The sequence below is a fragment of the Phlebotomus argentipes genome, unplaced genomic scaffold, assembly GCF_947086385.1.
Source record: "Phlebotomus argentipes unplaced genomic scaffold, Phlebotomus argentipes genome assembly contig_5, whole genome shotgun sequence".
Taxonomy (NCBI): Eukaryota; Metazoa; Arthropoda; class Insecta; order Diptera; family Psychodidae; genus Phlebotomus; species Phlebotomus argentipes.
The window spans coordinates 29260-54104 of record NW_026776165.1 but is presented as its reverse complement, the minus strand read 5'-3'; the positions used below and the strand labels follow the sequence as shown (position 1 = coordinate 54104).

The window sequence follows — 24845 nt, the reverse complement described above, 5'->3', positions numbered from 1 at the left end:
CACTGCTAAGCATTTGTTGACCCCCTTGATTTTTGCAAATTGGGTAGTGAAATAAAAAAAAAACAACTCTCACAATGTGCTGACAGTCTGATCGCAATGGTGAAGATTGCAATATTATTTCATTCTCAACAATGTCAAAGTTACCCAGTTTAAGAGAGATTGGATAATTTAAACTTCACCCACGGTGAAAATATTTTCCATTTTTTCCCAAAGGCAACTTCTAAGGCTTTTTCCTTCGTCCTTCCTCCAGTATCATGTTATTTCTTCAATAAATCTCCCTAGCATTCATCTTCTTGTGATAGTGCGCGCAGAAAAGTTTGTAAACTTTGTCTCTCTTTCTCTCTCTCTCTGCCTTGGCCAGTGTTAAGAGTAAAGAATGGACTAATGGTAATAAAAAGTGTCGTGGACGAAGTGGTGGGAGTAATAAAAGCGATAAAAAGGATTTAAAATTCATTATATGAGAGAAAATCCTTGTCGCGCTGGAAAAAGCGCTTAGTTTTTTCCCTCAAACTCCCTCTGTCTCTCTGGCGTTCTTATATGTAATTTTAAGGGAATCTCCTCTTGGAAATGAATTTTTTTTCCCATATAGCTCTTCTTTGAGGGTGTATTTTCCAAGGGAAATCTCGCAACTGTGAGAGAAAATAAAGTTGAATTTTAACAGCACTCAGACGGCAATTTTAATACGCGCGAGATGGGTTGTTGTTCAGGTGGGATTCAATAAGAAAAAAAAGAAATTCCATACTTAAATGACGATGGGAAAAGTTTGTCTTTTTGCCGGATAAAAATCGATAAAGAGCGAAAAAAGACCGATTCACTGCCATGTGTTTTTCGTGCTATTTTTAAACAACCATCTAAAGTGGGGAATATTGCGATTCTACATCGCAGTTCGTGGTTGTCAGTCTGGCCGGATAGACTATTTCTTGGTGTGGTGCTTTATCTCTAGAAGATAATCAGTAATTTTGGCCTTATCAGTACCAAATTCAAGATGATTGGCTTTTTGGTGGGCTTAATATTCTCCAAGTGGGCTTTGCTTGTGTATTTTCTCATCTATTTAGCCTTTAAATGGAGCACAGCAACTTACAGTAGTTTTCAGAGTCGAGGCCTTAAATTTATACCACCTTTTCCCCTGTTTGGTAACTTTAAAAATGTTATTCTGCAGACAAACAGCTTCAAAAATGTCGTGCAAGGCTTCTACGATTATTTCCCTAAAGAAAAGTGAGTTAAAAAGATGCTCCTTATAACGTCATTTTGCAATTGGAAGTACCAACAATAAAAACCTTTTGAACTCAGAGTCATTGGCATCTTTGAGATGCGCAAACCAATGTTCCTGATTCGTGATCCTGAACTGATTAAGCAGCTAACGGTGAAGGACTTTGATCACTTCCAAGATCATCGAGCGAACCTAGATGAAGACATTGAGCCAATATTTGGACGAAGTCTCGCTATACTCAAAGGCCAAAGATGGCGAGATATGAGATCAACTCTAAGTCCAGCTTTTACCGGCAGCAAAATGAGAACCATGTTCCACTTGGTTTCTGACTGTTGCACAGATACTGTGTCTTACTTACAGAACCAGGTGCAGGACAACGAACCTTTCTTGATAGACCTCAAGGACCTCTTCACGAGACTAACAAACGACGTCATTGCCACCTGTGCCTTCGGACTCAAAGTAGATTCACTCACCAATCAAAACAATGAGTTTTATCTCGCCGGAAAGCAAGCGACTAACTTCAAAGGAATTCGCAGTTTAAAGTTCTTCATTGTGACACAATTTCCGAAACTCGCTAAGATTCTGAAAGTCAGTATCTTTGAGCGGAAATTTTGTACCTTCTTCAGAGACTTAGTATGGAATACAATCCGACATCGGGAACAGGAAAGTATAGTTCGTCCGGACATGATTAATCTGCTGATTCAGGCGCGAAGAGGAAAACTAGAAGAACGTGATGATCAAGAAAGCCATAAGGCAGGATTTTCTGTGGTCGAGGAAAGCACAGTCGGCGAAGCTATTCATCATAATAGTGAGTTTTAGATTAGAGTTTGACTCTAAGATTAATATGATATAACATGAAGAGTGTTTTGTCTCTTAAGAATTGCAGGAAGACGATCTGACAGTTCAGTGTATGATTTTCTTTCTGGCGGGCTTTGAGACTGTCAGCACTTGCATGAGTTTCACGGCTCACGAACTGGCAACCAATCCCGATGTTCAGAAAGCCTTACTAACTGAAGTTGATGCCACTGAACAGAAATTGAATGGGAGACCTTTAACGTATGAAGCTCTGCATAACATGCTATACCTTGACATGGTGATTTCTGGTGAATATCTTCTTTTTTTCACCCCCCCCCCCCCCCTTTACGGTCCTTAGAATATCTTCTGTACAATTCAATTCACTCCAAATCTATAGACTTTATGGTATAATTAAACCTCTCAATTGCAGAGAGTCTAAGATATTGGCCGCCAGGTATTGCTCTGGATCGGTTATGCGTTGAACCATACATTATGAAAGTGGATGGCAAAAGTTACGAAATGAAAGTAGGAGAGAGTATCTTAATTCCAGTGGTGAGTCTCCATCATGATCCTAAGTACTTCCCTAATCCGTCTAAATTCGATCCTGAGCGTTTCAATGAAGAAAACAAGTATAAGATCACACCGTTCACATATCTACCTTTTGGCGTGGGTCCTCGAAATTGCATAGGTGAGTTTTGTAGATTTTCATTTAGCGTTTATACAAAAATTATTTTGCTATTAGGATCCAGATTTGCTCTGATGGAGACAAAGGCAATTCTTTATCACATCCTGACCAAGTTCACATTTGAGGTGTCTGAGAAAACTCAAGTGCCCCTAAAACTGGCCAAAGCCGGCCTCCAAGTGCAACCTGAAAGGGGTTTCTGGGTGAATCTAAAGCCCAGAAGAGGCGTACATTTCTAATTAATCAGAAGACAACCGTAAAAATTCCAGAATCAGTCATCGCGCGCACAGTTGGTTGGGAAATTCCTCCGCACAACCCTCATCAGTGTCGTTAAATGATAATATTCGATATATAAATATTTTCAGTGTTCTCGACGAGGCGAGATAGGGATCAAGGCGCAGAAGGAGGAGGAAAAAAAATCCAGGTATGGATGTGACTCTCTGGGATTCTCGCTGTGAATAACTAACAAAAGTCACTGGCAATGGCCATTTGGTGCGACTTAATGGACACACGCACTGTCTTGTGAGCAGCCGTAATATAAAATACAAAGAATAGATGTTGAGAATGATAATGTCCAAACAGACATCGATTTTCTTGTGTTTTTCCCTCTCCGCATTTATGGCCATTTCGATGCCGATGCTTACATGGGAATATATGAGCTTTTGAAAGACACTATCCCAGCTATTGAGACATTTGGCGTTGGTGGCCGAAGATGTGATCTCTCAAACTGCAATTATATCGTCCGCACTAATTTCCAGGTACAGGACATAAACAGCAATCATTTATCGGCAATCTCTGAGCGAGATGCCATGTCGTTAAGAGGGTCCCTCTCTCGCATTTCACCTGGAAGAGCGCGCAGTCCTGTGGCGAGGCAAAGTAAAAGGGCGCACGAAATTTATGGGAATCCACTCTTTATCCCAGCTGTTGCACACACTGCGTGCCCTCCAGACCAACCCCTTTTTGCCCCCGACAGGATCTCACCACTCGTCACGAAGGGCACTTGAAAAACAAGCCGTTCAATAACACATCTCTGGGGATGTAAAAATCATATCCATGCCTTTCGCTTCTTCTTCAGCCATGGAGTTATTATTAAAATACCCCGCATATCATATCGTGAGTGTGTGTTATGTTTGGAGAGTGAATTGTATTGCGGATGGCGGGAAAAAGTGTTGCCGAAAACCACGAGTTAGAAAACGCAAATTGTCATGCATTTTGGTGTTCGCAGGGACACAGAACTCTTCGCCATGCATACCATCCGCAGGGCTCTCGCATGGTCGAAAAATCGCTGAATATGTTCAGCAGCAGCAGAGAATATGCGGTTACGTGTTGGCACGTCTGTCATGGCTGTTCGCGCGCCACGAAAGTGAGAATTCACATTTTGCCCTGACTGTCTCTGGCGCTATATGTTGGAGTACATATTCCCAAAGTACTTCCCAAGTGAATATTGTTTTTGTGCAGCACACATATGATTCGCCCATAACTGCGGAGCAGCGCAATGCCCATCGTGTGCGGGTGCAACGAGAAGAGCCAAAACATTAAAGTTGTTCGTGCATTTTGCCCACGATTTGCGTCCATTTGGAATTTTGACACGGTGGTGAACCACCAAAATTTCCCTTAATGCCATTTATGCGACTGTTTGTGCAAGTTCTTCAGCATATTCCACAATCAACTTAGATGGAAAATTATTATACAAATAAAATCTAATTGATTTTTTCCACACTTGCAAAAGCACCCCGCTTTCTCCTATAAAACGAAATCCCTGGATTCTCTTTCACGCCAAATGCCATTATCATTTTTCACCAATTCCCGGAAAATTGCTCAAAGGGGTTTCAATTGCACCGCAACCCCGAGGATTAGAAGACAAAGAGAGATACATAGAGCGAGAGAGGGTGGAAAAAGTGGTGTGAAAGGTGACGGAAAATCACATACACTTTTAATGCATTAAAGTGGTCAGGTGAGAAATGCGGGGAAAAGTGAAGGTTTAGCAGCAATTGCTGCACTTTTATGGTCGCAAATGGCATGGAAAAAAGTCGCCTGAGAAGGATTTTGGAGGCTTTTACCGTCGCATTTACGACTTTTAAATATCCTTACCATAACTGTGGCATCGAGTTTCACCTCAAAAGTGCGACTAATTTTAGCTCGAAGCTCGCGACTCTTGAGGGCTTAGACGCCAAATGCACGTGCAAAGCAGAGGGAAAGTCTTTAGGTATATAAAAATTCACTTTAAGAACCCCAGCCATTATAGCTTGGGAAAGTGGAATAATTAGAGAAAATCATATAATTTGATTTACGATTATTAGTTTTCGGGGTGACGTTTTTTCTGTGTCACTTGATCGATAATATATACGTTATGCAAAAAGGATCCTGTGAAACTCCCACAAAATTTGCATAACAAATTCACGCCAAACATTCAAATGCAATTATGCTTGTGATGTGGTTATTTGCACATATAATTACCATGTAAAAAGTAGAATGATTTTACAAAAATGGTTACTATTTTCAAAGTTTTCTGCTCTTTGTGCGAGAAGCCACAGATATTTTTTTTAAACTTCCCCCTCTTTGTCGTCCTGGATAAAGAAAATACCCCCTAAGCAAGTATATGGGATGAAGTTTGTGATTTTTCAGTCCAAGGAGAGACTCATTTATCCTAATTGCCAAAGATGCTCACTCTCTTTGGCTTGATGGATTAACTGTGACAGTCTGAAATCCCCTTGGCAAAAGGGGAGGAATCAATACCGGCTGTCGGGATTAAGGGTAAACCTCCGTCTTTTTCTACTTAGCTACTGCGAGTGCCTCTCTCCTGCATAAACCGCACTCTTCATGACTAATTTAAACTCTGGCAGCTTAGCGATGCTCTTCTGCACCCTCGTTGTGCGATTTCTGGCGGCAAACTTTCCCCAATCATGTATAATTCTAAGGGTATTGTTGCAAAGTTGATCTGCAATATGCGAAATTCTTGTTTTGCTGTTTTTTTTTCACCGCCGTGCCCAGAGATCATAATTTCATAAATGCAAATTATTACAAAAGTTGTTTGGTCCTGATTTTGCTGTGAGTTTAGCTTGTGTGTGTGTATATATATTGACAAAATAGTTTGATGGGTGGGAAGTTTTGTATCAAATTTTAATCAGTTTTTAATGGAATTTTTAAATAACACCGCGCATTTCTGCTGGCAAAGTTGATGGTGTCGTAAAAAATGAATTAATCCCCGGTTATAAAGTCATTCGCTTATACATATTTTTCAAAAATATCACCCAGAGAGACTCTCAAGCATGATGGCTGAGCGGTTAATGGATCAAAAAGTTTCCATCCTTCTTCGAACTTTTATTGCGCTTCTCGAGATGCGATGCACTCGCGCGCGCACTCGGGAAGTTATGAGCGACCAAAGGGCGAAAGACAATTTTTGCTTCTCTTTTGTAGGCCATATGTTTTAATAAGACAGTAAAAATTCCCGCCAACTACTGGCAAAGATTCTCTTCTCAGGACCATTGATTCCACTGGCTGACAGATTTACAGTGAATGTAAAATTAATGATGTCAGAAATATCTCAAGTAAATATCCTATGAATATTCACGATGAGTGGTGTTGAAAATTACGATGCTTTTAGTCCCCCCAGCATGAGTGACTCATTTTCATGACTTCCGATCTTTTTTTTAGCATTAAGCAGTGGTGGATAAAATGTGGAGCACCAGAACTCAGTGAATGACTTTCGTAGAAGGTTTACTGATTATAGGCTATCAATCAGGGTGTGCTGCCCACACAAAAGGTGGATTCCAAGAATGTCATGGGCATAATTCGATGACTCCAATTTTGTGATTTTATCAACAATGCTCGTGTAAATACCATTTAATGGTGTGGTGCTCATTGTTTGTAAATCTCACACATCGCGCATATCGCGCACTGTTCAAATTTCCGTGGTAGAACTTTTTCTGACGAAAAGAGCGCGCCTGAGACAGTGATAAGACACTCTCTGGCAGACAATTTTTTGGTCAAATATTGAATTTTCAGATGACTTTCCTCGCGCCCTTCCCCAAGCGCCCCCCTCCCACCCCTCCTTCACAAAAGTCGAATGATAAACAATCCCAATTGAATTGAGATGCTGAGCATATCGTAAAACTTATGGAAGATGACGCAACGATTTCCTCTCGCAGCCGTAAATCCCTCAATCGCAGCAAAGATAGGTCATAAATTCCTCTTAGAAGCTCCATATATACTATTAATTCGTGGCTTTACTGAGGTATATTTCGCAAAGGACGCTGCTGCTGATTTTCCATGTGCCACAGATGACGCTAGAGCTCCAAGAGGACAATCAAGTCCATGACTTGTGGCCCGGTGGGGAGTTATTAACCCCCAAAAAAAAATCAGCACTCTCGCAGCACTTTATTAGCCACACTCTCTGTGTCCCTCGGACAAGAGCACCACAGCAAAACACTGAGCAATTCATGTAATTAAATTAATAATGAGATATACATACATGTTTCTTTGCATAGATTAAAATACATTTCTGTAATTGGCTCAATTTTTGCCATTCCCGCCGCACAGTTAACATTTTTATTGTCGGCCACTGTGTTCCTTTTTTCTCCACACTTTAATGTTGTGTGTCTCTGCTTTTTTTCTTCTTCTTTTTTCCCGCCCGGAAAGTAATTAAGATAAATTGTCGGTGGCGGTTTTGCCGCCCCGCGTGTGCACAAGTATAAGGTGCACACAAACTATGAGAGGGAGGTTGAAATAGAAGAGATGTTTGGAGACAACATAGAGAGAGAGAATGTAGTGCAATTTAATGCATTTTCACACTTAATCCTAAATACGTGCCCAGATAATCACTCGAAGGGATAGACTTTTTTATGTGCAGCACAAAGCATCGCTCAGGAGTATCACAAGCAAGGGGAGAAGAGAGATTGTGTGTGTGCGGATGTATAGAAAATCCATTGAGAAACAGCGACAGAGAGAGAGAGAGTAGATTTATGTAGTTTTATCAAATGGAATTTTCCGCTCAATGGAAACTAGACGCGTATCAACTTCTCAGGAGCTCAGGATGCGGATGTGAGAGTGTGTGTGTTTTGCCAGGATTGGAAGATTGGAAGACTCGAGTACATGTGTGTGAAAATCCAAACAATTTGACGTTTGCTCAAGTTTTATCCGGCAACTCAAGAAAATACACTTGTTCCATATCCGCACTCAACAAATTTCTCAAACAATCCGCAATTCTCCACCTCTCGCGCGCGCAATTTCCACGCGGATTTCCAAAGGAAGTGGGTTAATGGTTGAGAAATTGAAGCCCCGTGCTGAAGCATAGCAATTTTAAATTAATTTTGAATCTCTGAGGTGTTTTCTGTGGCAGAAGTTACACAACTGCTGATTGATTTCTTACTCCACATATTGCGCAACAGAAACCCTTCGTTACACGCCTAAATGGGATTTTCTTTTCAAGAAAAACTCTTTTCTTTTGCTTCTTTGCTAGCTTTTTGGGGAGTTTCGAAGGAGATTTGTAAGTTTAACGTACAATAGATCAATGAGAAATCATATTCATAAGTCCACTTTAACAGATGTGAAACTTATATAAAATGCGTCTCTAATTTTGCAGTCGTATAAGAGAAAACCTCTTTAAAACTACAGTCATTGACGCCTATCTTCAATCTTTTGGTAGACTATAAAAATTCAATCATCGAACCTCAAAAGTATCTTATGGGAGGGAGTGGGGGGAGAGAGAGGAAATTCGCACACAGAAAGAGAAGAATCATTAAAAATTTATTGATTCTTTGGGTGAATGAAAGAAATTGCAGTGAGACGGACGAAATTGGTATTATTGAATGATGAAATGAAGATTTTTTTCCTTGTGAAGCACAAGCACAAACATAAAAAAGCATCTCCCGAATATTTCATCGCGCGGAGAAATAATTTTTGTGAATTTCTCCATTAATTTCTTTTATTGGTGGCTGACAGTGAAGAAATTTTTAACATTTGACTATGCGTCGTTAGGAATATTCTTGTGCTGATGACTCGATAACACCCAATAGCTATAATAATGGCAATAAAAGGTGGAAACAAGACGACATCAGCGAGTCGGTGAAAAAGAATTATGAAACATTAAGATACTCCCACTCTTAACCAATTATTTCCCGTCTTGTTTTTTTCTGTACATCTCTTAGAGAGATTCTTTTTTTCACAAGAGCCAACTTCCCCGTGAAACATCATCAGTCTTGGTTGCGACGCATGAGGCCATGTGAGAAATGATACTTCTTCCTATGGCACTGATGGAATCTATATAGAAGTAATGGCCACTTTTCCTGCAACGCACAATGTTTTATGTATCTTCTATAGTGTGTGTCCCCCTTCGAGGTCTCTTCCATATTTTGGACTATGGCGAAAAAAGCACTCGATTATAGTCATAAATGTCTCATTATGCCAGACGTACGGGAATAACTGAAATGCCACGCCTCTATTATGCTAATTTGCCGTGTGTTACATTTACACAGCATTAAAATACATTACGATACACTCGCTTTTTTCGCCTCAATCGAATACCAACTTGCAGAATATCGTACAGAAGGTGGGCACTCGGCGTTTTTTTTATGTGAGGGGGAGAAGAAGCATTTCCGCTTTGCTGGGCACAAATGGGTGGATATCTTCAACTGGCCAACCAACGATATTCCACCCATTATATACCTTTCTCTTCGCCACAATTGTGTGGCCATTTCAGGTGAGACGGAAGCACTGAAGAACATCCCTCTCACTTATTTTACCATCAGCTAGCGAGACAACATCCACCATTTTTCACTGGCAGTGGCAGGACGAAGACAACAAAGCGCGTCACCCCAAAAGAGCGTTGCAATTGAAAACTTTCTCACAGAAGTTGCAACTTGTGGGAGAACGTTTTGAAAAATCCATAACTTGAGAAAGTCATTTAACCTACTTCGGAAATTGGAACGGAAAACTTCAACAATATTCTCCCTATCAATATCGCGTGCATAGGCGGACTCTGTCTTCGATTTCAATTTTAACACAATGCGCTCACATTCCTTCAGCTCACGTGGCGTGTATTGATAGAATCCAGGTGACAAACTATGACATCTTCCTCCTGAATAAAGTATAAGTAATTATGGGGTATAAACTTTTCAAATTACACGCCACACACAGTGAAACTTGTAGAATGTCAAAAGAGTGGTGTTTTATGTAAACAAAAGCTCTATGAGAGAAGCATATTCTGCGAAGTTTAATCATATGTCATATATTGAGATTTTAGTAAATTATAAAAACACACACTGCAAAAGCGTCAAAACTATCATAAATCTGCACACACTATTTCAGCACAAAGTTTTAACAAGGTGACAAATTGTTTCATATCCGCTTAAACACAAAAGTCTCGTTATCTCTTTGCAAATAAGTTTTTCCGCGTTCTGTTTCTATATTTAATTAATTACTAGTATGAATGAAACAGCTTGTCTTAAAAGGATCCAACAGATACTTCATCATATAGATGAATTTGAACTAAAAAATCACGCGATATTGAGTTAATTTAATAATTTAGTGGTCATAAACTTGAGCACATAATTAAGTAGATATAAAAATATTTCCATTTTAAGTAATGATGGATTTATTGTTGATAAAAAAATTATGGGAATTAATAACATTTATTTTGCACTTCACTATACAGAAATTCGCCCATTAGCATCATCAGAAGTAATGAAAATGCTTGAAAATGACAATGAAATTGATGAATGAATGAAGTATATAGTGTTTATATATCAACATTTTTCTGATATACCTTAAAAGCTGTGCAAAAATTCACTCCGCAAATCTGCATTAATTATACTAAATGGCACAGGGAAAAAAATCCACCCCCTAAAGGGTTGCACATAAAAACTCCTTCCTTTGCAGTCAAAATTGCTTGGGAATTGAATAAAGAACATCCTGCACGGAAATGGTAGCGATAGCAGGGCAGAGAACCCGAGGCATGACGTGCCGTAAACCCCTTTTCAATACTTTTCTCATCCTCGATGTGCGCGGGCTTAAGTGCAAAAATGGCTTCAGGACATTCAAATGACGCCCACACTCCCAGAGACTGGACGACATCCGGGACTGTTTGCCAGAGATAACTCACATGTGCCAGTGACATTTGGGACTTTGTCACGCCTTCACCTTTGACTCTGCTAAACGCCAAATTATACATTCAATCATGCCTCCTTTTATCAACATATTCCACACGGATGGCTTTTTTCCTTCTCGACCCAAAGTCCTCTCTCTTCGCCTTTTGTCTGCGCTCCGAAGAAGTCTCTATGCTGCTCTCCGGAGCCTGTGGCCAAATTTCTGTAATGTGCCGAATATCTTGCAGGCCGAACATGGCGAGACAAAAGAGAGATTGTGTTTCAGCAATTTGAATAAGAATCTTATTAGGGCGCACACTCACGTACAATCCAGACGGAGTATAAATTCAACAACTGGCTGGGGATTTTCACTCCCGAAGAATCGATTCATCTGGCATATTTGCCTAATTTCTCAATTTTTCATCCAAAATATGGCCTTAAGATAGCGCCCAGTCAGCGGCTCCCAGACAATTGCTCGCATATAAAAGTTTGTGAAATGAATTGCAAATTTCTAACAATGTTACATTGTCCATTAGCGTGAGAAGAAACTCTTAACAAATTGAAGATTTCGCATGACTTATCATCCAGGAGAATAGACTACAATATTTTGAACAATATCACACATCGAGAATCTTGCGTTAATTGTCAAGCAGTTATACTGACTCTTACTCCTTCAGTGACTCAGTTTTGACGATATCAGGAGAATTAATTGAGATATTATTCAAATAATGTGATCAGCATCGGTGGAAATAGCCCACGAGGAACTCGCGAAACTCTCCGTAGGCTGAGATCTCGGGCCATTGTCTTTGGAATTGCTAATGAGTTCAATGAATTTATTGGTAAATTTATGTGTGTTTGTGAGCCTCCACACAAGAGGGCAAAACACAATCTGATATTGCTCGAATTCAACATTTGATGCTCAATCGCATAAAAATATTAATTTATCGCTATCTAAATGGATGGTCTTCAAGTGGGTGAAATAACAAATGATTTGTATTGTTTGTCAAATGTGATCTCACGTTTTGATTGTGCGTCTTTCCAGTATCTTCTTCTCTTCTTGCTCGCAGTTCTTATTCGACAATCGCACACTTTTGCATGATAATATGGCGCCAAATTTGAGCACACACAAAGAGAGAGAGGGGGAATTCGGAAAATTCTCTCACCTTTCTGACTCTACGCGAATTTCATTATAAGAGTTTAATTCACCTCTTCTTGTGCCATACACTTGCTTGTGTGTTTCCCTTTTGTGCCAATCGTGATGGCAAAATTGTATTCGAGCTGAGAGGAGAAATGGCACAAGATTGTGCATGGCGCGCGTAACCTTTTTGCCATTATATAGAAGAAAGAGCGGGATTGCTGAGAATCAGCGAAAAAGCTCAATTATTATTGTTCACTCTTTCCATCCGTATGCGCTATGCAGTCTGCTAGGAAATATTCGAGATGCTTGCATAATATTTAATTAATGAGTTACATTGTGCTGAATTACACAAAGAGGGACATAAATTTAATTAATGCCAGTTGAGAGTACTTTTCTCAAGTTCAGCCCCACATTTTCCTGCCGCTCAATCAATTTGTGATACATTTTGAGTTTCTAGCGGAGCTTTTACGTGTGATGTAACTCCTATTTTTGTGCTACGCCAGTGGCAAAAAGAATATAACTATTTATGGTGATTTAATTTAATTGAATGACATTTCATATTCACCGGTCGGAAGGCGCGTATCACACGAGAAAGGGTCGCTGCGAAGGGTTGGCATGTCTCTTGAGAGATGGTATGAAGAGAGAGTGGTTTGGAAGAGAAACCCATTCTCTTAGTGTGTATTTTAATAAAATGTCAAAGTGCCATTTAGACGGGAAAAGATGTGCGCCACTTCCACCTCTCGACATCAAAAAAGACTCACTCTCTTCTCTGCCCTTTTTGCCGGAGTTGTCCATATTTAAATCAAAGCTCATGCGGCAGTTCCCAATGGAAATTTGAGATTGTGGCTCCAGTTCTGGGGGAGCAGCTACGCCAACCCTTTTCTGGCTTTTTGTGGAGACCGAAGAGAAAGAGAGATTTCATAATAAATTTACTTAGTACCTGTGTGTTATGGGTAGTAAATTTGGGTTTTGCGAATATAATCCTCTCTCTCGTATTGCAAAACACAGTCATGCTCACCTCCTGCCAAGACCACAGCACCGAGACTCTGCGAGATGTATAATTAATATTTTTGAAATTCACCCGGACAGTGTGTGGTTTCGGGGTGAGACGATGATGCCAACAGGCAAAAAAGAATATCCTCGGCAACTTGTATCGGATGTATAGTTGGTGTATATTTTTAGCTCTCAAAAGTCACTGGACTATGTAAGCCACATCACACACACGGGAATTGACATTTGAATACACGGCTCAACGGAAGTGGTGCTAGGAATTCGAGTAATTTCATCGCAAACTTCCTTCAGCACGTGCCACGCACACAGGAGAGAGATCCAATGAAAGTGGAGAAGGTTGAAATCCATATTATGTCCCTCAGCCTCGTTTATTTGCCCACCAAACGCACACAGAAGATATGATTAAACAGCGCAGGAGAACTTATTTTCATTCCAAAATACGCAATATTTCGCACGATAAGCATTCAAATTGTGTGTGTGTGCGACAATCGAAGTCACCTTGTACAACATGTGCTTTTAAATGTTTTATCTGGAAAATTTTTCCACCCATTTCCCCCTTTTTTGAATTTCATGGCGCTTCCTTCGGAAGTAATAAATCTCGTGTGTGTGTGTAATCAAATTCAGAGTGAGAAAGCACTCCTTGTTGCCTCTCTGTGTGATGTGATTGTTGGGGGTGAGCTTTTGTGTGTGAAAATTGTCCCCCGAAAACTTTTCACGGCGCGCCGCATTTTCCAGAAGCACGTCCACACATGATGGCATAATCGCCACCATTTGTCCATTTAATGAAGTATATAGTTGTGAGTTGTTTTTGTCTCATGGGCGAAATGAAATTGTGTATGATTATATTGTCAAGTGTAGCCGGAAGAGAGGAAAAGGGCGGGCCGGCAGAAACATGCATATCTCACCATTTAGACAATGCCCAACTATTCGGGCAGGTATTGTTCGTGATATTTCATTTAGCTCTTGTACATTTCCACCCGGCAAATGGGTGTGTGTGTATGTGTATAACAAGACATCTCTCTGGCCATTCTCTGGCGAACTGTGTTTGGGAAGTCACAAACTGTATATGGTGAGTGTGACTCATTTGTGGTGGGGAATTGTAATAAACAAGGATTTGGTTAAACTTCTCCGTGATAATCCATTATAAATCCTGGAAATTTTTGCCAAAATACTCTCACTCCATCTTTCCTTTGCCTATGGTTCGTGGGAAATCTCTTTGGGCATGACTTTTGCGCCATGTAATGGATTTTTGTACGGAAAAAAGGACCCATGTTTGATGCAAAGCTATACAACTCTCATAGCATCAATATGTACATACCTACATATATATAGTATAGTATAGTGGAAGGGCGAGAACGAGAGATAAACAGGAATTTGAATTAATTAAAATTAAAAAGGATTTGCAATCCCTACCAATTCCATTCGTATGGAAATTGCTTGTCTGGAGGGATAACTTGTCGGCCTGCTTGTTTTTTTCTTCTTCTTCCTCTTGCTCCTCCTTTTCCACCCCTTTCCCTGTGTATACATATGTATGAATATCTATATACAGATGGAAAACACTGGCTATGAGATATGAGATCAGTTTTTGCCAATTCCACATCATTTTCACGAGAAATGACCACACAATCCCTCAGTGGCGCTTTTCCATACACTCTTCTCTCTCTGTGCACTCTTCTCGCTCCTCAAGCCCTTTTGCCGCATGGCGAAAAAACATGAAAGAGGATGAACGACAAAGAATTATAATTTCTGTTTACAATCTTGTGCATAGAGAAGAGAATTAATTTGTATGCTCACAGTTCATGTTCAACTTGGTCCGTTTTGTATCCTAATTTGTGTTGTACAACAAAAGTGTGCGCACAATAATAACGTGTGTGTGTGTGCGCGTTTATTTTGAAAATAAACATTCACAGCAATGCAATATCAATAAAAAGTCATTATTGTTAATTTGCAGTAAATCAGCGGAAATGCTTAATTGCGGCCGATCAAATCAATTTAGCAAGACGGATTATCTGTAAAATTGATGGTTCAGCATAATTTTATTTGGCATGCGAATATATATATTAGCATTTGATTAATGTACGATTAAATGCTTGACACTTTAGTACAGGTAAAATTGTATATTGAAATGAAGCACAAAGAAACCTTCTGGACAATGCGATGAACCATCCATGCTTATAAGATACAAGACTCTGACGAGATTCTATACTCAATTTCTTAGCACCCAGAGATCAAAGCATTGACAGTTGTTCTTGGCGGAACGGGAAATTCTCCATCATTTCTACCTGTCTTGCTCTGAAGCCCGAGAAAGGTGCGTGTGATTGACGTGTATTTGGGTTCCATTACGATGAAGAACCACGATGATACTGCACACATCTGACAGCCATATCTCCCCATCTCATGGGATACTCTTCGGCATCGCGCGTGGAATCGCTTCACCACACAAAACCATGCGGCATTTACGTACGCAAATATGGGCTGTGCAAGAAAAACCCAGCATGTTCAATCTATCTAACCGTCTTTTCCCACACACACATACGCTAATAATCGATAGAAGAACATCTTCCACCTTCGCTCTCACAAACAATTCGCCATGCCATTGAATTTCTATGCTCATTTGGAGGCTCAGCCAATATGACAATGCGGAATGGTGAGATTGAGTGGAAGAAAAGACGCATGATACGGTAGATGGAACTGTTTCAAAGGCGAGAGAGATGCTCATTCTTCTGCAATTTTGGACCTTTTCAGGCCGCACGATCACACTAAATTGCATGGAAACAGGTGTTTACCGTGTCTCACATTTAACAATAACAACCTATTAATTCCAGTTGCTTTCAGGCCACACTAAAGTGTTTTAAGGCGCGATTCTTCTGAACATCGTTTAGCATTTTTCACCCATACATATATATATATACTGGCGATTCGATGTATATAGACATATATACAAAAAGAATCGTGCGTCGGAAATGTCAAAAGCTTTTATGTTGCAAATGAAATGCCATTTAATGCAGGTCAAATTAATGATTGGAGAATTCAATTGTGCATTTTTAATACAACTCACACACTCTTGTCGTGCTTGGTGAGGGACTCCACATGAAATGAAAATGCGCGCAACTGCCAAAAAAGCGATATGGTGTTTGGGAGTATAGAGAAACAGGTTAAAATAATTCATGAGTGGATACTGGGGGAAATTCCTATAAAATTATTGAACGTCAATTTATTTAAATCGCTATCGATTTCATCGGACAACCTCCGAAATATTCACCGTGACTCACAGTGGGACATTCTGTTGGGCGCATTTTTACACTGCTGGACAGGGACGAAAATTCAATTGATACGCATGTGATGGCTAATAGGCAGAGGAATATTTTATGCCACATGACAGAATGTATCGTATTACACGCACAGTAATTAACACTCATTTGACTAAACTCTCAACAGATTGGGGATATTTAAATAAAGCGACAGGGAAATGCTAAAGAATACCAAATCGATTCCAATCGAGCGCAGATCACTTTCACCGATCGATATGAAAATGCTGTGCGCGGAGCGGATCAGTGTGACCAAATGGCCAAATATTTGTCTCTGGAATCTATCTGTTTGTCTCTCTGATGGTTCCATTGACCACTTCCCGGAAGTCGTCATCTCTCTCTTTCTCCATCTCACCCAGAATGTCTTCCTCGAATCCACGATGCACACGCACAAGACTATTCCCAAACCCAAGGGCAAGAGTCCATTCAATTTACGATGATAGACGAAATGAAATATGATCGCTCACATATTTTGGTGTGTTCAATCACTTCTACAATGATTTATGATTTTTCACACTCAAGAGCCCGCGAATGAAATATGATTAAATATCAGAGACGCGCGGTCATCTCTACACCTTTTCTCCCTCTCTCTCTCCCTCCCAATGTCTCTCTAGCGAGAGAGAACCTGATACTTTTCTTCAGTCTCAGACGGGCGACAAATTTTCTCCCAAAAACTAATAATTCGATACCGTCGCCGGACAAGGTGTCATACATCGAGGTGTGTTCTCTTCTCTTGGTCGATCAATTTAGTCAGAGATGAGACAAATGCTGTGATTTGCGAACATACAGAAGGAAAAAAAGTGTCAATTTCAGACGTTCAGTAGTCCCGATGTTGGGGGTGAAAATGTCCCTAGAAAGTATAGAAAATGTATGTATATGTTTCCTACGACAATGCAAAGTGCATATTTAATCTATAAATCACATCGCCCGTGTGAAATGATATTTATGTATTTATCATTGATATTGTGCCGTTTTGTTTGTATAGCAATGAGAAGTTTGAATTTAGAAATTCTATAATTTGAACATTGTGCCACAGTCAGCTACACAGAGCGCTTGGTGAGTCGATTACCTCATCCTTTAAAGGTCTTGACAGTGAATATGGTAACAAAAAAGAGCACAGACAAATTCTCCAATTGCTCCATTTTCTCCGGTTCTGTATATCAATTGAACACTATCAGCACAGTCAGTATTTATGTGCTCGCCTTCAATGGCCCAGAACTATTCTCTCGTGTGCCGAGAAATTTGTGTTGATAGTCACATCACGTAATGCGCAATTCCATAGAAATATTGGTGAAAACAAAAAATCCAACCATTCTTTTTCACCACTTTCTGGGACTCTACAAACAGAAGGGAGAATACATATATATGTTTTGCAAATCTCTAGATATAGGTTTTGAAAGTGGGTGATAATTATGGAGGGAAAATAATGCGGATCTTTAGCTGTAGTGTTGTGGCATTTTCACTTGCCCTGTGTGAATGGAAGAGTTTTGTCGGATATATAATTGAATTCTACGGTTGATTAGTTTAGCATCCCCAAACTATTCGACTGGCAACCACCGTAACATGAACAGGTAGAGGAACTCTGTCGGTTGTGGACACCGAAAAGGGCCACAGGGGTGTGAATATGGAAATTTTAATTAAAACACATTTCAATAGCATCCCCAAAGCCGTCTGAAGGGTCTTTCTCGTGAGGGTGAGGCGCAATCCATAACTTATTGATATACTCTGGGTGAAAAGAGACTACACATGCGGAGACTCTGGGATTTTCTACACATTGAGAAACGTGAAAGAACACGCATAGTAAAACAACAACAAAAAAAATGCATTCGTCAATAAAAATTCACCTTTATCAAATTATTATCCAAAGAAGCTCAATCGATGCTTCAATTAAACTTGTTGTATTACAAAAACGACATATTTTTAATCTCTATTTACTCTCAGTGTACTGTTCATTGGCCTTTCACCGCATCTCTTCCCTCCCCAATGCGGACGCGGTGGGTCAGAGATGCAGAAACTCAATTGATGAACTTTTGGCTTTATTAAATCTCTCAGGCCGGCGGCACTTGTGTTGCCTCACAGTCAAAGGCGAAAGCCGGAAATTACATCAACTATCCCACAATCTCTCGCAGCTCCCCCGAATTGCCAATTGATAGAGAGCTTCTGCCCCCACCCTCAAAAGTGTCAATATTTAGATGGGCTTTTGACCCCACATAGAAGAAAAAGGTATGGCGTAATTGATTTCCGCACGCGCAAAAATCTTGATTGACACCAACAAAATTACTCCAGATCGTCTCAGGAATTCCTGAATTATCCGCCGCGCGTCTCTTTCCCAGGAGTGACAAAATCCCCATCTCTCCTGCCCCTGGACCGCATATCTAATGAGAAAATCTCTGGTGTGCGCATTAAAACGACCTCGCGGCCAAAATTGTTTTTTATCAGCTCCAACACCTTCCCAGCGTCCGTGCGCGCCTCAAAACAAATTATAATTCATCGTATTAAATTATTAAATTGGACCATGTACGATGGGATTTGTGTCAAGATTATTTTGAAGGGACAGAGAGAGAGAGAGAGGGCATCAGATTAACTTCTCGATTTTGACAACTCAGACCATCACTTAACCGAAACTAATTTCGATGCCGACGCGACCGCGAGTCAGAAAGTTCCATTCTCAGAAATTGGAGTGTTATGCCTGAGAAATTGAAGATTAATTCGCTTAATTGCAATGAGAAATGATGGTGATGCTAATAGTCAAAATTCAATCTAAACACGTTCAATATTATAAGATATTTTACCTCGGCTTTAGAGTTTAGCTGATTTGTCATGGGAGAACGGATTAACATTTGTCTTCAGAGAACCGTAATCAAATTTGATAATTTTTACTCCATAGGAAAAACACTGTTAAAATAATATAGACTTAACATCCAAACTATTAAATGTACGGAAATTCAAAAGAATAATAAAAAATTTCTCAAATGATTTGAGTTTTGTGGGGTTTTTTTCTTTATTTTTTGAGGAAAAAGTTTAAAAGTGTTGTATACAATAAAACGTCTTTCGACCAGGATATTATTCAGAAAGTTCATTCAACATTTTCACATACTCCTCAACTTCTTAATCTTCTAAATATTTTCCTAGAGAATTGTAGGCTGTAAAGCCATCATTTTTAACCTGCGTAATCCAAACTTTTCTTCACAAAGTATATCCAGACAACATGTAATAATCTAAATCATCTCATGCAAATTTTGTATATACATAAAAATCTCTGTATGATGTAGATACATACATATTTATTTCTAAAAGTCAAAAACACATTTTAATTTCCAATGGAGAGACATGTGTACTGTTCTAACGAGAAATGTTGTGTCACCATATTTAAATATTCACCACATGTAGAATTCACAAGAGGAGGATTTTGCGTTCGCCATGAGAGATGTACCACTGAATTATTCCGTATGGAGGAGAATTTAAAATGACGAAGATGCATTCTTTCTTGTCTCTCTGCAACCAAAGGTGGAACACACAACTCAGGGGGATGAAGAGCCATCAGTGTATCAGTCGATGCAACAAAGTGTTGAGGAATGAAATACCACAAGGCATAGAGGGGAGAGACGATGATGATGATGACAAGCAGAGGTGCACTAAAAAGTGCATATATAACATACGATCTTCGGCATTTATTGTCGCATAGACAAGATCGAATAGAGACAAGTTCCAATGTTTCGTGCGAGAGATGTAAATGTAGCATTTCAAATGGGGAAATTGTCTGGGACATGAACATCTGTCACTTGGTACTCTGGCAAAAGATGTTGCATCTCATAATACTCTTTGGAAAGAGAGCGCAGCATCTCATGGAAATCCTCCACATGAAGAGGAGTCTTGTGCGCTCGCAAAGTGTGATGTCAGGAAATGATTTTCATCTTCCTCTGGAGTCTTTTACGATTCACGGACAGACACGGATGGTTTTCAATTAGAGTAGCGCGCACTGTGTGAACTTGTACAATGTTAGAGCACTTCCCGAAAATTCTGTATGCATATATCATTGCCATTGGAATATCATTAGCCGCATATGAGTCGCCATTTGGCTTGGAAAGGAGGCCAATTTAGGGTCATAAACATTAAAATTTCCAATATCACCCCCTCTTCTCTTGCCACATTGATGGATGACTTCACGGGTTAAATACTTCAACCCTTTCCGCCCTGCCAATAAATACTTTACGTGAATTTGTCAGCAGACGCATGAGAAAAGTTTATAAATTTAAAAATGGCAATATTAATTCACCCGTCTTACGCATAGGATGCAAGAAAAGTAAACTCTTATTGAAAAGCCCAACAGCAATTACACTTGGTCGTTGATATATAACATAATGCACTTATCCGTAACATAAATACTCAACATTGTAATGCTTTTTACATTAAATGCCTAACATCATACTCATCGACTGTGTTATATTCCGCCAAGTCTCAATAGTTAGTTGTTGAACGCAATTTTTTAAGGCATGCTTTTTTTCTCATGTGAAAAGCAAAGAGAGTGTGAAAGAAAATCCTGTGACTAGCACCCCAAGAGCGTCGCTCCTAACAAAACAATCCCAAAATCTTCTTGTTTATTCAGACACTCCAATTATCATGAGAAGAGGGGTATAAAAATCTCTCTTTTTTCTGTATAACGTCCAAAATGACAATAAATCGTGAGAGAGCAACACTTTGAGACGTCTCACTAGGTGGTGAGATTCCTCAGCGCCCAGTTCCTCTCATTGCAAATGTTTCTCATTAACTTCTTTGCCCTGTCTTTTCGTCTCCCAACTGTTGGATGGTGTCTCTTGTATCACAGAGATGTGTAAACAAAGATCTAACAAACGGGAGGGAAATGTTAATCCGGCAGTTTGATGATCCAAACATCTCTCCAAAGTTGCCACTCAAAATGCAATGGGAAGTTTGAAACCTCGGAATTGACTCACTTGTTCAAAAGTTATCTAAACAAGAAACATTAGACGTTTTGTCGTTTTGGGCGGCATGTCAAAATGAAATTCAATTGCCGCCTTTTAACAACTGTGCCCAGAATAACTAATCCATGGAGTGTGTGTATCTCTTTTGCTTGTTCTTTCCCGCCATCGCATATCACAATCCGAAATCAATCTCTCTGGATATCGTGCTCCGCCAGCGTTATCAACATATGCTAATTGACACCTTACAAAGTATCACACAACGCAGAGAAGTGCTTAAAATTCATTCCGTAATTAAATACAAAGCCGAATGTGAGCTATTATAGGGCAATTACAAAATTACCCTGTGTATATACAAAATCAATACCATTAGAGAGGCAATTTGAAGCTTGCCGTTGGATTCAGTTACTCAAATTTTTGTGATGCTGAGAGCGACGGAAAAATCACTGATTTTGCCATTTCATCTCGTTGAGTGGCTTGAAAGGCCTAAAATCAATTAATTGTGATAGAAAATTGGCTGAATTGATTGAAATTTGAATTGTGCGCAGATTGCACTCAAATACTGTAATTTCATTAATTAAATTTGTATTATTGCACACACAGCAATGGCTATGCTCAGGCCATTCCCCCTGTACTTAGCATATATTAACTCCTAACCCTTAAGCATTTGTATCAGATTACAAGGGAATTTGATACTTGCTTTGTGAAGCTACAAGAATTTTGAATGTATATAATAAAATGCATTGAATAATGTGTACAGTATAAATTAATACATGAGCCCATTAACATGGAAATTCACCAAGAATGTCTATGGAGCTTTATGGAAGAGAATTGATTATTGATTCAGAACTCAAAATCATTAAATTACATTTAGAATACTCTATACGCACTAGCTTGAAATGTGGAAGTTCATTCGTGGAAGTGCTGATGGAAATTGTCTTTTCTCTTTGCGGTGTTAATTTTCAACACTTGTAATTATCAAACCTCATAAATACACTGTTTAACGGTCACTTCTGCGGCAGGAAATGCACACACCATCCCAAAGTATCTACTTAATCTCAGGCACTCCTTGAGAAGTGTGCCATAAATGTTGAAATTGACAATCTTTAACGCGGCGAAGAAGACGTTAAATCGCAAGTGCTAATTTTACGAGGTCAGAGGAGCCTGATGGTAGGACTCATTTCATTTTTCGCCGGGTCAAATTGGGAAACTTCCTGTGCTCACGTACACGAAAGTGCGGCAATTGCCAAAGGCTCTCTGAGATGTGTATAGGAATGCCGAATGAGGGTAAGAGTTTTGGCCAGAGACCCAAAATAGGCGAGTAATTCAATAATATTTTGGAATGAAATAGAAATACACTGTGCCGGGTATTGTTTGGATAAAATTTCTCTCAAACGGCGAATCCGGAGGATAACACTCGGGGGAATTTCTGTTGTATTCACATGCTATTGCCCGGCCTAATGGCACATCTTCTTACACAAACACATGGGATTGTTAACAGTGATATTAATTGATACTCACATGAGTTAAATGAGTCAAGTGGAACTTGCCAGAACATTCACTCGACAAGTTGGTGAATTGCAAGATGAAGTGACTTTGGATGCGTATTCTTTCTAAATAACCACTTTAGCTTATAATGTGCTCGCCTCGTTGTGGGGCAAATTGATAGAGAAATTAGCAATTAAAACACTGCACTCTGCCACTTCCTTCGCCGCCAAATGCAACTCATGCCACAACACTGTGTTTAAGCACACTCTTGGCAGTCCTTAAACTTGACTGTCAACAACTCTGCCCGGCTAATGATCTTCACGTGGGATTTATTCTCCTTATACGCGATTGTCCTCTTTGTCACCACTTCTTCACGCAATTCTTATATGTATATCCTATCAATTTGTTTATCGACTTTTTAGTTCTCTTCCTCTGGGAGGCAAAAATTAATGACTCCTCATTAGCCGAAGAATGCGCGCGCGATAGTCCAAGAAGAGATCACACCGGCAGAGAAGAAACGCGATGACCCTCTTATTCTTCCGCCGAATTCAATGCACACCCTTATCGATTTTCCTTTGGAGGATTCCTCGTCTCTCGATTCTTATCTCACTGTGGCACACATTCACCCAAAACGACAGCACGTACTCACTCACGTATCCCGGATCAATGACTCCGGCACCTTCGCGAAGGAAAATTTGCAGAGAAATTGAATTCTTGCGTACGTGATGGAAAATCTCTGTCCCGGAAAGGAGCCACACAAACACTGTTTATAGATTTGGCGGAACGTTTTTTGTTTTTTTTTCCCTCTCAAGAATGGAAAACACTTGAAACTCCTTGCGGAAAAAGTCTATTTGTGTGTACCTTGAGAGCACGTATTGTGAGTCCTCTCAGCCGGTTCAGCACTGTAGGAATTGTGTGATAAATGCGATTCTGGATGTGATCGTGAGAAAATGCTCAATTCTCGAAGGGATAAACATTTTGCTCAGCGCAACGACCAACGACATCCACCACGCTTGAAAGTCACGACGTTACTAGTCGCTCGGTTGGCATTCATATGACGACGAGGTCGGCAACTAACCACCAGCTCTGCCGTACGAAGGCATATTCCAATTCCCACTCACGGCGCCTTCCAGTTGCGCGATGAACCACCCGAAGCACCCGATTGCGCGCCGAGTGTGCGGCCGCTTCCCCATCTCATTCATGGACTCGAAACAGCTGCCCGCCACTTTCCAGTACACACGCTTCCCCTTCCTTCCCGGGCCACTCTGGAAGACTGGAAGGCCGGACTGGGGAAGAGCCAACTTCCATCCCCGTTTCTGGAAGTCGTCTGACCATTGCATTGCCAACCGTCGACAGCATCAAGTCGCAGCAGTGTCGGTTCTGTTGGTGTGCATTTAAAAGTTAAATTGAATTTCCGAGACAGGATTAGCAAAGGCAAAGTCATTGGAATGCACACTCAGGGCTTAAGAGAGGTGATGATTTCGGACTCCCAATGGGATTATACTCAGCATCTCAAGACGCTCTACCGAGAAATGTGTTCAATTCCGACTTTGAAGGAAACTTAAGGACTTTGCAATTGTTCTTCGCTGAAACTTTCGAAATATATATATATGTTATCATACACTCCATGACTAGACTTTGAAGTTTATAAGGGTTTTTGTGTGATTCTCCACCATCGGTGAATAATCTAAATTGATCTCTCAAAGTTTTGCTGGTTTTTGCGACCAATTTGAGAGCATAAATGCCATTATATGACATTACGTCACTCTGAATAGCACATCTTTAAAACCTAAAGCAAAATATTCATATGCATAGAGTGAACACTTAAGAGAAAAACGTGGTTTTAAATATACAAACAAGTATAAAAATTAGTACGAATAGAATTAAGAAGCTAATTGTCTATATTTTAATTCAGTTCCTAATTCTTCTCTCGCATTTTATTAATGGTGTACATAAATTTGCCAACTAACTGAGTCCTATTAGTTGGACAAACATTGCGAAGAAATGTCGGAAGCGTTCATCGGCTTTCCCCTTTGAAATATATTTTCCAGTCACAGATTACCGAGGAGACTTTCTTCCTATGGTTCACTAATCACTTCCGACAGCTACAATTTCCTCAGAGGAATGCCTTGAAGGCGCCTCAATCTGAGGGTGAGTTGTGGTTGTTTATTAATCGTCCCCCTTTGAATTCACCC

General features: G+C 40.0%; 2 protein-coding genes across 2 annotated transcripts in view; one reads left to right on the top strand and one right to left on the bottom strand.

The window, feature by feature from the left end:
* LOC132265918 (MOXD1 homolog 2) overlaps nt 1–23666 on the bottom strand; it is a 142799-nt gene extending 119133 nt beyond the window's left edge. The window contains exon 1 of the mRNA XM_059766713.1: nt 22684–23666. The gene's annotated coding sequence lies outside the window, so the exon portion shown is untranslated. The remainder of the gene's footprint in view (nt 1–22683) is intronic.
* LOC132265793 (cytochrome P450 9e2-like) lies at nt 986–3149 on the top strand. The gene is made up of 6 exons (XM_059766568.1): nt 986–1215; nt 1291–2018; nt 2089–2313; nt 2436–2693; nt 2748–2980; nt 3053–3149. The coding sequence occupies exons 1-5, from the start codon at nt 986–988 to the stop codon at nt 2924–2926; spliced, it is 1620 nt and encodes a 539-aa protein (XP_059622551.1). The 3' UTR covers nt 2927–2980; nt 3053–3149.
* Nucleotides 23667–24845: the final 1179 nt, after the last annotated feature.